This window comes from Ixodes scapularis, unplaced genomic scaffold (genome assembly GCF_016920785.2).
Source record: "Ixodes scapularis isolate PalLabHiFi unplaced genomic scaffold, ASM1692078v2 PGA_scaffold4__175_contigs__length_147842914, whole genome shotgun sequence".
In the NCBI taxonomy this organism is placed as follows: domain Eukaryota; kingdom Metazoa; phylum Arthropoda; class Arachnida; order Ixodida; family Ixodidae; genus Ixodes; species Ixodes scapularis.
In genome coordinates, this window is record NW_024609879.1 from 145,997,106 (window position 1) to 146,010,599 (window position 13,494).

Consider the following 13,494-nt stretch of genomic DNA (forward strand, 5'->3'; position numbering starts at 1 on the left):
TTTCCGCTCAGCCTGAGGGACAACCTGCTGTCCCTGGAAGCCTCCCTCACCACCTCGATGACTTCGGCGACCCTAACGGGCAGTTCTTCGTCGTCCCCTTCGGATCCCCTCCTTGGCTCGGCGTGCGGCTGCAACGGCGAGGGAGCTTTCGAGAGCGACGAAGGGGTCTTCGACGAGCGGTGTGCGTCGCCGGGGGGTCTTTCGTCATTGCCTATTTGCCAAGAGGCAATGCTGGGAAGCAAGCGTTGCCAGGATTCCACCAACAGCAGCACTCTGGCGAGTCTCCTTTGTTCTCTGGTGGTACCACTGTACTTAGTCGTGCTATGGGGAAATTTTTCCCTAGGGACAAACTGAAGCACCCGTTTTTCCTAGGGATAAACTGAAGCACCCTTTTTTCTAGGGACCGAAATCCAAGTTTCCCCTAATGACAAACCAAAACACTATAGGCACACTGCCGACGTCAGGAGTCAACCAAACGGATCGCCCTGGGGGGGTAAGAACGGGAGCGGAACATGGTTTTGGAGAAGCCGCCATGGAAAAAGCCGCCGAATGCGTCGCGTCTACTCCTTCATAAAATTCCACGGACCCGTATTTGTCTTATGATGTCAGTTACATACTAACCATGAAACAAGGACGTCAGTCTATCTACTGTTGACCTGGTTTGGATATTCGTTATATTTGTTGGAGGATTGAAGCTAGTGACAGAATCAGTTCACTTGTAGCTGTTGATGTTAATTAAACATTGTTGTTTTAAATTAATATTGAACAGAGATCTTTATTAGCCTTAGCTACAGTAGAATCCTATTAATTTGGAACTCTGATAAGTGGAACTTTTGGAATCAAAGAACTCTTGGAATGGTGGATCTCTAGTATTATACTCCGTTCCACCTTCAGTCTGAGTGCAGTGGACGCCACAGGCTATCCCAGCCGATCCAGCGCCGGGAGAAAATCGCGTGACCTGCCGGTTGGGCAGAGGGACACAGGGAGCTCAAGGGCACATGACACTCTCTCCACGCTTCAGTCCGCTGCGCTCGGGCTGAAGGTGAAACGGAGTATAGTGTTCATAATGAGTCCTTGAATCGACTTGTTGCTTTCTGATCAGTAGAATTTTAAGTATCTGGAACAGTTCTTTCCTTGTCTCTTGGAGCTCGGCTCCAAGAAATCATACTGTGTATTTGTAATATCCTTGTGGATCATATTACACTTGACATAGAAATGAAGTGTCTGAAGAAAAGAAAAGAGAGAAGAACCTGCGTACTAACTCTTCGGGGTTTTTATGTCTTTTCTAATTCTGTAGTAATGATGTCTTCGTAATTTTTGTTTTATGCTATTGTCACTGCAGCTGATGCAAAGAGGGGCTGTGCTCAGGACTCCGTTTCGCGGGATTCTGAGGGCTCAGTCCTGGGACATGGTGTCTGCCCTGGACGAGGTAGGGAATTTCAGGCCTCGCATACTTAACATACACTTTTATTTTTTGTTTCGTTTAAATCTAACTGAGGGTTTAATTTAAGTCGGTGCACAATGTGTTACAGGGCTTCTAAGGAGGTATTTATGAATGGTGCTAGCTTTTTTACAAAAGCTTAGCTACGAGAGCTTGACTGCCAAGAAAAGAATTATTTGCGCCGCAATATTGCATCGTATCTTGCATAAAACAATACATAGGTTTTAGAAGGGACTGCTCGAAGCTTCCCGCCTCTCGTTTTCTCACTTACGTGCGACGACGCCAATAGACTGGAACGTTTAAAAAGTTGCGAGCTCTCTGAGCCACCCCTTTGTTCGTAATAATGTCAGAATCTGCAAGATGTCATTGCGTGATTGCCCAAACACCAAAGAACACGTTGATCCGAAGAAAAATAAAACCTTAGAATGCTTAGTAATTGCGGTGTGTGATGCTACTCGCATGACTTTCCTCCATTGCATGTCTCTGCCATGTGTTTGCTGAGAGAGACTCGGTTTTTCTCGGCTAATCATCTAAAAAAATTAATTGCACATTGTTTCGATGGCATGTTGCAGTGCATTCAGTGGCACCCAAAACGGTAATCTGCCACGAACCCCCCCCCTCTCCCCCGCCTCCCCCCTTGTGACGCCACTGAGTGCATTACACGGAGAAATGACTTTTGGGAAGAGGGGGGGGGGGGGAGCAGTTTGAAATGCAACTTTTTTAGGAGTGAAGACGGGATTGAAGACATGTTTAAAGGTGCTACTGCAAGTTATTTTATTTTTCTGAATGTGTGTAGGTTAATGTAGTTTGCGTGTGAAGAAAAGGCACCTACTTCATCGTCTGTCAACACTTATTTATGATGAATTTTTTGGTGGCTTGAGTTGGCAGTTGGATCCCTGTAAACGACTTTTGTAATCACCGTTGACACGGTATAGATGGTGATTGCATAAAAGATCAATTGCAATTCATCTTTTAGGAGGACGTGACAGACGGGATCTTGCCGTGTCCAACGGCTCATAGCAGGTGAATTCTTTTTTTGCTTCCTGTTTATGATGCTTCGTCATTTTAGCAAGTATGGCTAGTATTGATTTTGATACGTGGATGGAGCCTGAACATAGGTATTTTGGCTGCTCTTTATAGAAGTTCTTCTTTTTTTTTATTTTGAAAGGTATTACGTACAGTAATCTCTCGTTATAACGAAGTCAACAAGATGGCGAAAAAATTTGATATAAGCACTAATTCAATAAAAACAATAAAGAAAAAAAAAAAAAGAAGTTAGCAGTTTTGAAGGGGGATGGGAATGCTGCGGAACACTGAACGTGTATTTAATTAAAGAAAGTTTGGTTATGAACATCCCACGGCAGCTTTACCGAGTGAAAAAATAATTAAGCTGAGTTTGCTAATGATTTCATCCGGGCATCAGTTTTCTCGAACTGCTCCAGGCATAGGAAGAACACTGTCGCTGCTGCTGCACTCCGCTTTGTTTCGAAGTAGCCGTAGCATGTTTCGCGTCTCCGCAGTCATTGGAGTTTCTCAAAATGCCTCTCCGAAGTTGCTTCAAGTTTACTCTGGCTGCACGCAAGATCTGCGGTCGCAGCATCTGTGACAGGAGCAACAACGGGAATGTCCGCATTGACAAGCGCAAAAGGATCAAAGTTATTCTCGGTGGCTTTGCCGACATGTTTTCACACACTCCTGTAGAGATTGTTGCAGCCATCGAAATCGTGCGCCAGCTCGGCAAGCATGCTCGTGAGAGAAAATCCGACGTGCGCAAAGTAGTTGGCGTTTTCTCATCTTCGGTTCGCGGCTGCGCTTTCTTCTGCATGAGAAACTGCTTGTTCTGCAAAATAGTGGACAGTGTCGAACAGCCGATGACGGAATGTCGAATTCTTTGGCAATTTCGGACTTGGGCCGGCCACTTATCTGAACCTCGAGCGACTTTTGGTAAACACTCCCAGTCTCCCATACGACGCACGTGTGCGTGTAGTACCTACAGGCATGTGCGTAGGGGGCTCTCAAAGGGATGATCTCATCCATGGTTTATGCTCCCTTGATCCGATTCACTACAGGAGTCGGGCAGCGTACTACTTACCGCGGGCGCCGTGAGTAGCATCGGAACGCTGACGATGCTCTCTGCCCGCGTCCTTGCATCAGCGCATCGACACCGAAGTGGCACTCTGCCAGCTCTGCGTGCTCTGCCCTCCGTTACGTATCTACTCTGTTTTCTCTGTTTGTCTGTTTGCCTCGGTGGAGAAGGGGGAGGGAATGCAAGGGCCTCCCATGCACCTCTGTGTAAGCTTGCGTGCTTTCAACGGCGCGGCCTTCGTAATAAGTGTGGTCGGCCGCCGATACACCTAGAATCTTCCGGTTAAAAGTTTCGGTCGAGACCACACTGAGCTTTGATAAAAGCAGTAGTTCGAAAAAAGCGATTTCGTTATAACGAGGGATTACTGTACATCTAGGCTGCAGTATAGAAAGCTTATTTTTAAAAATTAAAAAATAGTAAAAAAAAGTTTTTTTTGTGCAGTGAGAGTTTGTATGTGATTCAAACCCAGAGCCGTCGAAAATATTCGGGAAATGGGGGGCAATGCAAGTGAGTGAGCGAGTCACTCCTACTCTTCTCTCCTATTGCTTACATTAAATTTTCAAAATGGCAGGGGTAGGAGGAAAGAGGAGGAGGGAGGGAGGGAGGGAGGGAGAGCAGTTGCCCCCCCCCCGTTTTCCAATAGACCCTTTCCGAAATTCAGTCTGGCCACTTTTATCACTATCATCATCATCTGAAGAATGGCATATGTGCCATACCAATGGCGGCTTTCGATTTACTGATGAAGGAACATGTTTAAGATACTCCTAAGCTGAGGATTCGAGGCCTATACATTCTAGACGTTAGCACGTTGCGAAGCCGGAATTGAATGCAAGCGCTGCGTAAGTGTTCATTTCTCTAATTCGAGCCCAGTGAACCTGTTAGTTTCACAAAATTGACTTCGAAACCCATTGACTTATAGAACTTTATCAAGGCGTCTGTCTGGGTTGGCACTTCGTTCTGACTGGTTGCATCGTTGTGGGAATCGACACTGGAAGAGATGATCCAGAAAAACCTGTATAGCGAAAAGTTTATTCTCGTCTGCCGTTGACATGCAAAAGTGACGGTGCCTGATAAAATACTGCAGGCTACGGGTTCATTGCCGCCATTCGTATGGCAAAAGTTAAGCCGCCATTTCAGCCACCAGATGGCACTGAATTTCGGAAAGGGTCTATTCAAACCTCCTTCAAACTTCGGACATAAGAGCCGCAGAATGTTTATAGTGCCTCACTTCACAGGGGTAGTTGGGAAAGGGATAAACATCACAATACAAGTAAGGTTTTATTTTTTTATATGCTGCTTTCTTGGTTTTTTATTAAAATGTTTTTTGCTCGTCTTTTGTGTTGCTCGTGCTGACCTGACAGATGCCGGTTTTGTAACACTGAAATAAATGCCAATGGTTGACTCCTAATTGTATAAAGTGTAGATTGCAGGAACTGGAAACCTGGTATAGTAGTTATAATATGGCAGTGTGTAAACAATAATAGGATCAATCTTTTACTGGTTGCTACATGGGCACGACTCTATATATATTTTGCAGTTTGCCCTCAAGAATCGTTGCTGTTCCGAAAAACATGGTGGACACCAAAGGTGACAGGTTTTGCACTATGTTAGGAGCAGTTGTCAGTGTTGGGAGGTACCTTAAGCACATTGTACTTAAAGGTGTTGCTTCAAGTAGGTTTAGGAAACTCACTTTACTTGAAGTACATTCTCCGAGTATAAACTTGTACTTTACTTGAAGTATTTTTTTTTCTGGTACTTTCTGAGGAAAGTACAGCTCCCGACTTCAAAGTACATTACCCTCATTTGGGCTCATTAAATTTGTATCGCAAAATGACGTTTTGTCAACTCCAAAGAAATCCTGGGAGGAATATTCTACTTTATTTTAAGTTGGAATACTCGAGCTATGGTGTATTAGAACCGAGAGGTGTGCCAAGCACCCGTGACGTCAGACATTCTAACGAAGCTGGGCCCCCCAACTACCAGGTGGTGCTGGGAAATTGTTTTACTATTTGTTTTAAAATTGCTTTTCTCGCATTTACGGACGAAAGACTGCTGTTTGTGAGCTGCTGTCTTAAAAGAGACCGTGTCTACACAGAGAGGTAGGTGCTCAAATTTCACTTCCGTACCCCTTTAAGGGGCGGTAAATGGAAGAAAAGGAACTCCACTCCAAACAACACCAAAATGGCAACCGTCCGCCAAGTTCAATGGGAGCGGCAATTGCTCCAAGTCCGGCTCGATTTCGCGGATTGAGCGCGATTTGGAAGCCGCCGAGACCCACTAAAGATTTTTCTAAACATATTTTCTCAGTGAATCAGGTGCTCGTAATTACGGAGGAGGTAATATATGGAGTATACAACAAACCTAAAGAAGTGTTTTGACAAAAACTGATTTTTTCGCAACGTTTCGGATTTTAAGGCACGACAACTAAGGAAACACAGACTCATCGATACATAGAGTACAAAAGTCAGGATCAGAGATAGCTACACTGCATCCAAGTCCAGCACACCGATATTTTCACTCAAACATGGCTGTCCAACATTTACTGTCAAAGGGTGCAATAGAAGTCCAACTTCTATTGCCACCTCTGGTAGAACCTCTGATGCAGTGTTCTTGCAACTTCTATTTTGCCCTGTCGAGATGTTTGTGCAACGTATAGTTCAACTTTGTAATCTTTGGTGTAGCCTCTAGTGCATCTTGCACCTTTTTGTACAACTTGTACAACTCCTAGTGCAACTTGCAAGTTGTAATGCACCGTGATTGCATTAGAAGTGCCTTTTGGTTCAACTCGCTCAGCTATTGATGCAACTCTGGCAACTTATACGCAGCTCATGCAAACAGATGTTGTAACTTCTAATGAAACCTGTGCGACGTCTTGTGAGAACAGCTTGTTTATCTCATAACCGTTGACACATCTTCAACCGAATGGGAATGTTCCCTATAATAACTTTGTTTTCTCGTCGCATTTTGCTCCACGATTCAGGGGCAGACTACCGGCACCGTCTCCAGGAATTAGAGGCAGAGGTGGAGCTGAGCAACGCTCGGATACAAGAGCTTGAGTCTCAGGTGAGCGGGTTCTGCCATAAGGTCACCGGCAGACAGGGTGGACATTAAAAATCAATATAATCTAAGTTGTAGATTAAATCGGTTTAAATCGTGATTTAAATGAAACCAGTTTTACCGTGACGATTGAAATCAAACCTTTTCCACCAAAGCAATCATGAAAGTATATATATTTTCTGGTTGTCTACTCTATGTTCATTTGTTTTGGATTTAAACCTAAGAATCATCAAGAAGATTTTTATAAGGCTGAATTGGAGAGCTAAACGATGTACAGAGCGTTAAGCTTGATTTCTACCTTCCACTAGTCAGCTATGTAACATCCTATTGCAACAAAATCCAAACGCAAAATAAACGAAGACTAGAAGAATAGTAATGTCCGATTGCAATTGTGTAAGAACGCGAAAGAGAAATCAAATAAAACTTTTTAAAGGGGCACTACGGTGTTTCTTGAGTTCCTCATTTTATGGTCATAGCTCAATCTACAAGTTCTAAGCATCCTAAAAAACCCAAAATTACATTCATGCGTCACAGATTTGCTTAATAAAAACCGCGATCAAAGACCCCAACACTTACCGTTGGCGCAGAACGACAGATGGCGCTACCGAACCTTGCTGAATACGGTCGAACAACGGACAGCGCTCGTTAGCCACTCGCGAGCGATGGGTTCCCGCGTGGACGAGCGGGACTGACCGGCCGCTCATCCACGTGGGAACCCATCGCTGGTTTTTCGGCCCGCATAAATAAACCACGCATTGTGGAAAGTTGACTGTGAGGATGTAGCGCTAGCGGTGGTGGTGAAAGGCAAAAGTTGAAGCACATGACATTACCTGTACCAAGAGATGTCAAAAGAAAACAAAATTTCTCTATGTGCCAACTACTATAGACTTATGGGCCACTCTAAGAACCGTCAATAGGCCCCTTGGCACTTTGCTTTTTAGTTTTATGTCAACAAGCTGCATCAAGTGACAGAGATGAATAGAAAAATACAGTTTGCCTCCATAAATATGAGTAAGCCGTGTTTCTTAATAGAACAGTGCCAACTGAAGAAGAGGTCAAGTCGGTCTAAAAGTGTTGGGACCCTCGAATTTAAGGCTCGGTCGGTCGTCTTTTCTTTCCTCGCTTTACTATATTGGTTTGCAGCGTTCTTCCGTTTCTTGACTCTTCAAGCTGGTAAGATTTTACGAAGGTGTAATTTGATGGTTGGTGCATGTTTTTTGTTTTTTTCCACTATTTCAACGTGTGAAATTACTGGGACCAAAAAGAAAAATCCTTATTTTTCTGCAGTTAGGTTCTTTTCCCGTATCTTTTGCTACTCAATAAGTGGCACCTTGGGTCGCCGATAAGTTCATTTTGACTCGTGCTCACGATTCGGCAAGTCTATGGACACGTTACAAAACGTAAGAGCTGCTAAGAACACAAACCACCCTAATTTATTACTTTCATTACCGTTCATCTGTCAGAAATAAACTCCCCCGCGGCAACCCACGATCCCGTTTTCCTCTTCCTTTGTCGAAAAACACCCCGGTGAATTCGAAATGATTCGAATCGCCTGACTTACACACTGCGTGACACCAAAATTTCTGACTTTCGCACTCTCGTGTGCCAACGACGACGACGTCCACCTACTTCCAGCTCCGTGAAAAAGAGGAACTTCAGAATGGCCTGGAGCGTCATCTCAGGTTCCTTTCCGGCATGTTGTGCTTGCTGCTCGTTGGGCTTTGTGAAGCCAGACAAGTCCTCAAAAGGTGAGCCGTCTTATCTTCTTACGGCGCTGCGACATTCTCTGTGGTTATCACCCCTTACCTGTTCTGACTCAAAATGAATCTACTTGTCTGTGACCATCCCCAAAGTTAGTCTGAGTTTCTTTCCTAATATGTCTCGATAAGTTTTTAAAGGTATTTCTTGGCGTTTAGCAAGATTGTTTGTAAGTGACTGTAAGGGAAGGGCAGTGAGTTGCCGGAATGGCAAGATCTGTCCTACCTACTTAACTATGGTACTAGTAATGTTATTACTAATTAAAATGTTTTTTGTAATGTCTTGGAAACACCCATACGGGTTATTTCTATTCAGGTGGAATTTGCTTTGATTTGCACGCACCTCTGATAGTAGGTCTCTGGAAGTATTGCATACATGTGTGAAAAAGTGGGAACCAAACTAAACCATGGAGTTTTGAAAAGCAAACGCAGAAAATGTTGGATGCTACCCACAAATGGCTTGTTTTTACAGGATACCGAAGCTAGGCAAAAGCCTAATTTCTTTTTCTGTCTTTTTTTGTATGTTTTATTGCATGCAATTGGCGTTCAATACATGATTCTCTGTAAATGTGTTATTCATAATATGTTTCTCTTTAAACTTTATGTCGTGTTTTCTGCATCTTTTTTTGTATAAAGAAACCACATGCTTTTTTTCTCGCTGTTCGATTGTTATTAGAAATTTTGTATGCAGTCTCAAATGTCTTGGAAGCAATTGTTGTAGACACCTCTCCTGTCACCCTAAGATAAAATGTTGCTTTGGGTTCGTTTTCACTGATGACTTATTATCGTCGTCGTTTTATCATTACAATTGTAATAAAAGTAACAGCCTTTTTCAGTCATTTAGTAAATTAGATAGTATACTGCAGTAACCTCTGAATATTATAATTGCATGTCTCTGCTCGCACTTGCCTTGACATTTGCTGTATTACCTATTAATTAATGTTGTTATTACCTCTGCACACTATTTCCCAAACTGTTATCAAGACTTCCCAAAGAGTGCTCCACAACATCCCTTTTTCCGGCGCACGGGACATTAGGCACAGGAGCTGTCCCACGCAGCAACCTCATTTTTTTTTCGGGAGCAAAGCTGTTTTTATTTAATCAATAAAGAGGGAGAGAGAGGGTTGTCCTCCTTTCCACATGCAATGCTTGAAGGAAGAGGGGGATGGGTGCGAAAGGGAAGGCACTCCTCTTTCTTGGGAAGGGAAGAAAAGAGAGGACAAAGGAACATGTACTGAGAGGAAGGGAGAAATTGCCTCTTCTCTTCACACTGCGAGACTGCTGGGGAAAGGGATTGGGGAGAAATGGAGGATTCTCCTTTTCTGCTCCGTGTTGGGAGGGGAGGAAGTCTGGGGAAAAGGGAAGTAGACTCCTCTGTATCAGGTTGAGGGAGAGCAGCTCTCTCTTCCCAACTGCTTTTTTTTCCCCAGAAGGGAAAAGTGTGAGGAGCACTCCCTTCCCCAGCTGCTTCTTTTCCCCAGCAGGAGGAAGGGTGAAGAACTTCTCTAGCTGCCTCTTTTCTCCAAAAGGGGAAAGGGCGAGCAGAGCTCCCTCTCCTTCGGCTGCTTCTTTTTCCCTAAAATGGGAGAGGAGGAACGGCAGCGTTCCTCATCTCCTCTTTCCCAAGAGGGGGAGAAGTTCTCCCTCTTCCAGGTGCTTTTTTCCCCAGGAGGGAAAAGGGAGAGTGGCAGTCTCTCCCGGCAGCTCCTCTCCTCCAAAAGGGGAGAGGGGAAAGCGGCCAGTATTGATTTTGGGGAGCGAGGGATCTGGGCTTCCTGCATCCTGCTCCGGGATGTGGGTCGGCGGTCTGTGTAGCTCTCCGGGCTGTTAGCGCATCGGGAGCATTGAGAGGAAAGACGGAGAGGACGCGGCACGACGGTCACGCTTGGTCAGACTGGTGCTCGGGGGATTGGACGACTCGTCACGAGCGGGCGGCGACCTCAGTGACGGATGCAACTCTTGGCGCGCGACGCCGGTGCTGTGAGTCGTTTCGAGGGGAGATTGTCTCGGGCCCTGTTTTTGGGTTTTGGGAAGAACTGCGCGTGTTTGTTTCTCTGGCTTCTTTCTTCGGTGTTCTTTGTTTATGTAGTGTTTTCCTTTTCAATGTATTGACCTGAGATGTGCTTGATTCTTTGTGTGCTAGCTTGGACCAGGGGACCGTGTCTTGGCAGGATTAGGGGGTTAAAGCTACAGTCTGAGATTGCTTCGACGATGCCTCTAGGAGTTGTGCCGTTCCACTCCGGTTAATTTATGTGGCCCGATTTCTCGTTTAGGTTATCGCGTGCATATTCATAAGTATTGTTTGGGTTGCCTATGGGCGAAGGAAGGCAGAAAGCAGACAAATTTTGTACCGCTAGAGGGCGGTTGAGATCAGTGTTTTTTTTCCTATGTACGGGTGATTGCCAGTTTTTGGTTTTTGATCGAAATCCACATTTGTGTGGCATTGAATGTTAAGATTATGCTAGTGTTACTGTTTAGCGAATAATCTGTGTGTATTGATCGATTCCACCATTCGTGTAAACCACTTGTCAGAAATTTCGTATGACATTATCTCACTTTATATTCTGTTTTTTATGTACTCGGTAATACGGTATATGTATTTCTAATTAATATTAAGATCTGCAGTCACAGTACTATAGAATCTCCCTAGTGAAGTCATATTTTCAGGAAAAATTTTCGCTATTATCAGTTCCTTCATTCAATCAGCATCTCAGGTGTCTGCGCCAACATTGCAAGCACTCTTCCACTCTATTAATTTCTACTATATCGTGACTCTTTTTACTCTGGCGATGTTCACTTTCATTGAGTCTGTAGATAAAACATTATTTCATCTTGCTAAGCCAATTGGTATAGTATTTGGTCCAAAGTTACAACCTTCGTGTCTAAGCAATTGTGTTGCAAGCTGGGACCTGGTTGCTCACTGGTTGCGCACCAGCCGTGTTCAAGGCATTCCAAGCCTTGCTTAGAGGCCCCTCCCTCCACCGCCGACAGCCAATCAGGTGCTCCTGCCTTGCACCAGTCAAGGCCACCGGAGTCCGAGCGACGGGTTGGGACAAGTATGAATGTCGCCACCCTGCGAGCTAGCCAATGGGCAGCTGCGTCTCGCAGTGCGGCGCTCGTCAGCCTCAGAGGTGTGCATTTGCACATGTTTTACGTGCGCACGCTTCTAGTGGACACGGTCGTCGTTGCACATTGATGCTGCACGTGCTACATGCACGCGTTTGGCGGATGATAGCTGCACTTTTTCTGAGACTGCCATCATTTCTTTGTACTCTAAACTTATTTGTTGTTTGCACTTTCTTGTATTTACTGAGTTGTCTCCGAATGGGATTATGACTGTGACTAGACATTCTTTGCAATTTGTGTTGCAATAAGACTACTAACTCATTCGAATTTTACACCAAAGCACCCCTTGAAACCTTTTTTTTTCAACCGCTGAAATTTTAATGTGGCACAGCACGAGTGCTTTGTGTATAACTGTGTGATTGAATATGTTATTGAGGTATGCATTTATCATAATTACCGGATTCTAATGTGCGCCTTTTCTTTTTTTTTAGATATACCTAGAAACTTTCCGCGCATTAGAATCGGGTGCGAAACTGTTATCGTGGTCGTGCTAGAATCATTATTGTTGGGTATACAAACTGGGTGCACAATAGAACGGAGGTCACATTTGAATCGGGTAAATATCCTGTATACCTCTTTGCATTGCTTAAATTTATCACAATTTCTCAACAGTTGTAAATGTATATAGCATTGCGTATCAATAAGTTCAAAGCCATCTTTCAGGTCTCCAATCCTCAAGCACTGGAACAATAATTTTGTGTTGAAAATTACAGTATGTTTGAAGTACTGATATCTCTTCCCTTTGTGTTGTTATGAAGGCCTCATAAATTACCCTATTGTAGTGACAAATATAAGAAATAGTCTGCAGCTTGGAATGCTAATCTATCAATCTGCCCTTGCATGTATGCTGAATCACTTGCAATGCCTAACATATTTGTAAAGGTACATTTTATTTGTTTATTTTTTCTGTCATTGCGAGCAAAGCCTCGTGCTTCAAGGGTTGAAGTGGAGCTTTTGTAGAGGGAAGTTAGAAGTCTTTCAAGCCCTATGCACAGTTGAGCAATGTCGAAAGAAAGTATGGTATGCTAGTTTAGAACCTTACACTAGTTCTTGCTTACTAGTAACTGTTTTAAAGAATGTATTTCTGTACTTTACTTCTTGTGAAGTTAGGATTTATGGACACACAGGTCAGCCTTGTGGGCATTTGACAACTGTTCATTCTCCTTCATGTGCAACATGATTGTGGGGCCCTGTTGAGACCTCTTTTATGCTCGATGCACACTGCCAGACGTGCCACTTTTGCACTTCTGCCATTAGCAAGGTTTTACATTATAGTAGCAAGCTCCGAGCATGCGGTAGCATGCACAGTAATGAGCAGCGCCTCTAACACACACTTTGCCTTTCCATCATGCACTTTGATTTCTGGAATCTCATGCTTCACATGCCCAACGATGCATGCCGTCTGATCTGTGTTGTAGTATGTTGTACGCTAGGCATGTGGCTTCTAGTGTGTTTCTGTTCTATGCACATTGTACTAAACATTGTATCATGCAAGTATACTTGGTGTCACTTTCAAAATGAAGTTTACCTAAATTACTTTTTCTTGCCAAGCACCAGAAAAAGTAGTGTGCAATATTTATCAGTCCCAATTGGAGCCACTAAATCTTAGAGTGTTAGCGTGCCATTCCCAAACAGCTCCAAATTTTGTTGTCTCAATGCGAAAAAAAAAAGAAAGAAAAGAAAGAAGACTGTAGTATTCTGCAGTTAAGTTTGGTCAGTGCAAAGGGTTAAGGTCCTCAAAAGTGCCACCCCAGTTTCCTTTCTCATCTCAGATCATGGACAAAGGAATCTTACCGTTTATCTCGTCATGGTTCGTTTGGGACAGCAGATCATCATACTTTTCGGTCACGACGGAGGTCACTGTTTGAGTTTCCAGTTTAAACCATACTTTTCGCGCTTCTTAGAGGAACGGAGGGTTGTGTTTTTGTTACGGTGGTAAAAGCTATGACCCATGGGGATTTTTTTTTTTTAAAGGGGGAGGGAAGGGGGCAGTTGAACCCTTCGTAACTCCAAGCTGTGCAGCCGCG

General features: G+C 44.0%; 1 protein-coding gene across 1 annotated transcript in view; it reads left to right on the forward strand.

Annotated features, from left to right (window-relative positions):
* LOC120838938 overlaps positions 1 to 13,494 on the forward strand; it is a 110,771-nt gene that overhangs the window by 83,380 nt on the left and 13,897 nt on the right. Inside the window, exons 11-16 of the mRNA XM_042293743.1 lie at positions 12 to 276; positions 1,343 to 1,429; positions 2,418 to 2,464; positions 5,065 to 5,114; positions 6,508 to 6,590; positions 8,220 to 8,332. Coding sequence (XP_042149677.1) covers positions 12 to 276; positions 1,343 to 1,429; positions 2,418 to 2,464; positions 5,065 to 5,114; positions 6,508 to 6,590; positions 8,220 to 8,332 — 645 coding nt within the window. The remainder of the gene's footprint in view (positions 1 to 11; positions 277 to 1,342; positions 1,430 to 2,417; positions 2,465 to 5,064; positions 5,115 to 6,507; positions 6,591 to 8,219; positions 8,333 to 13,494) is intronic.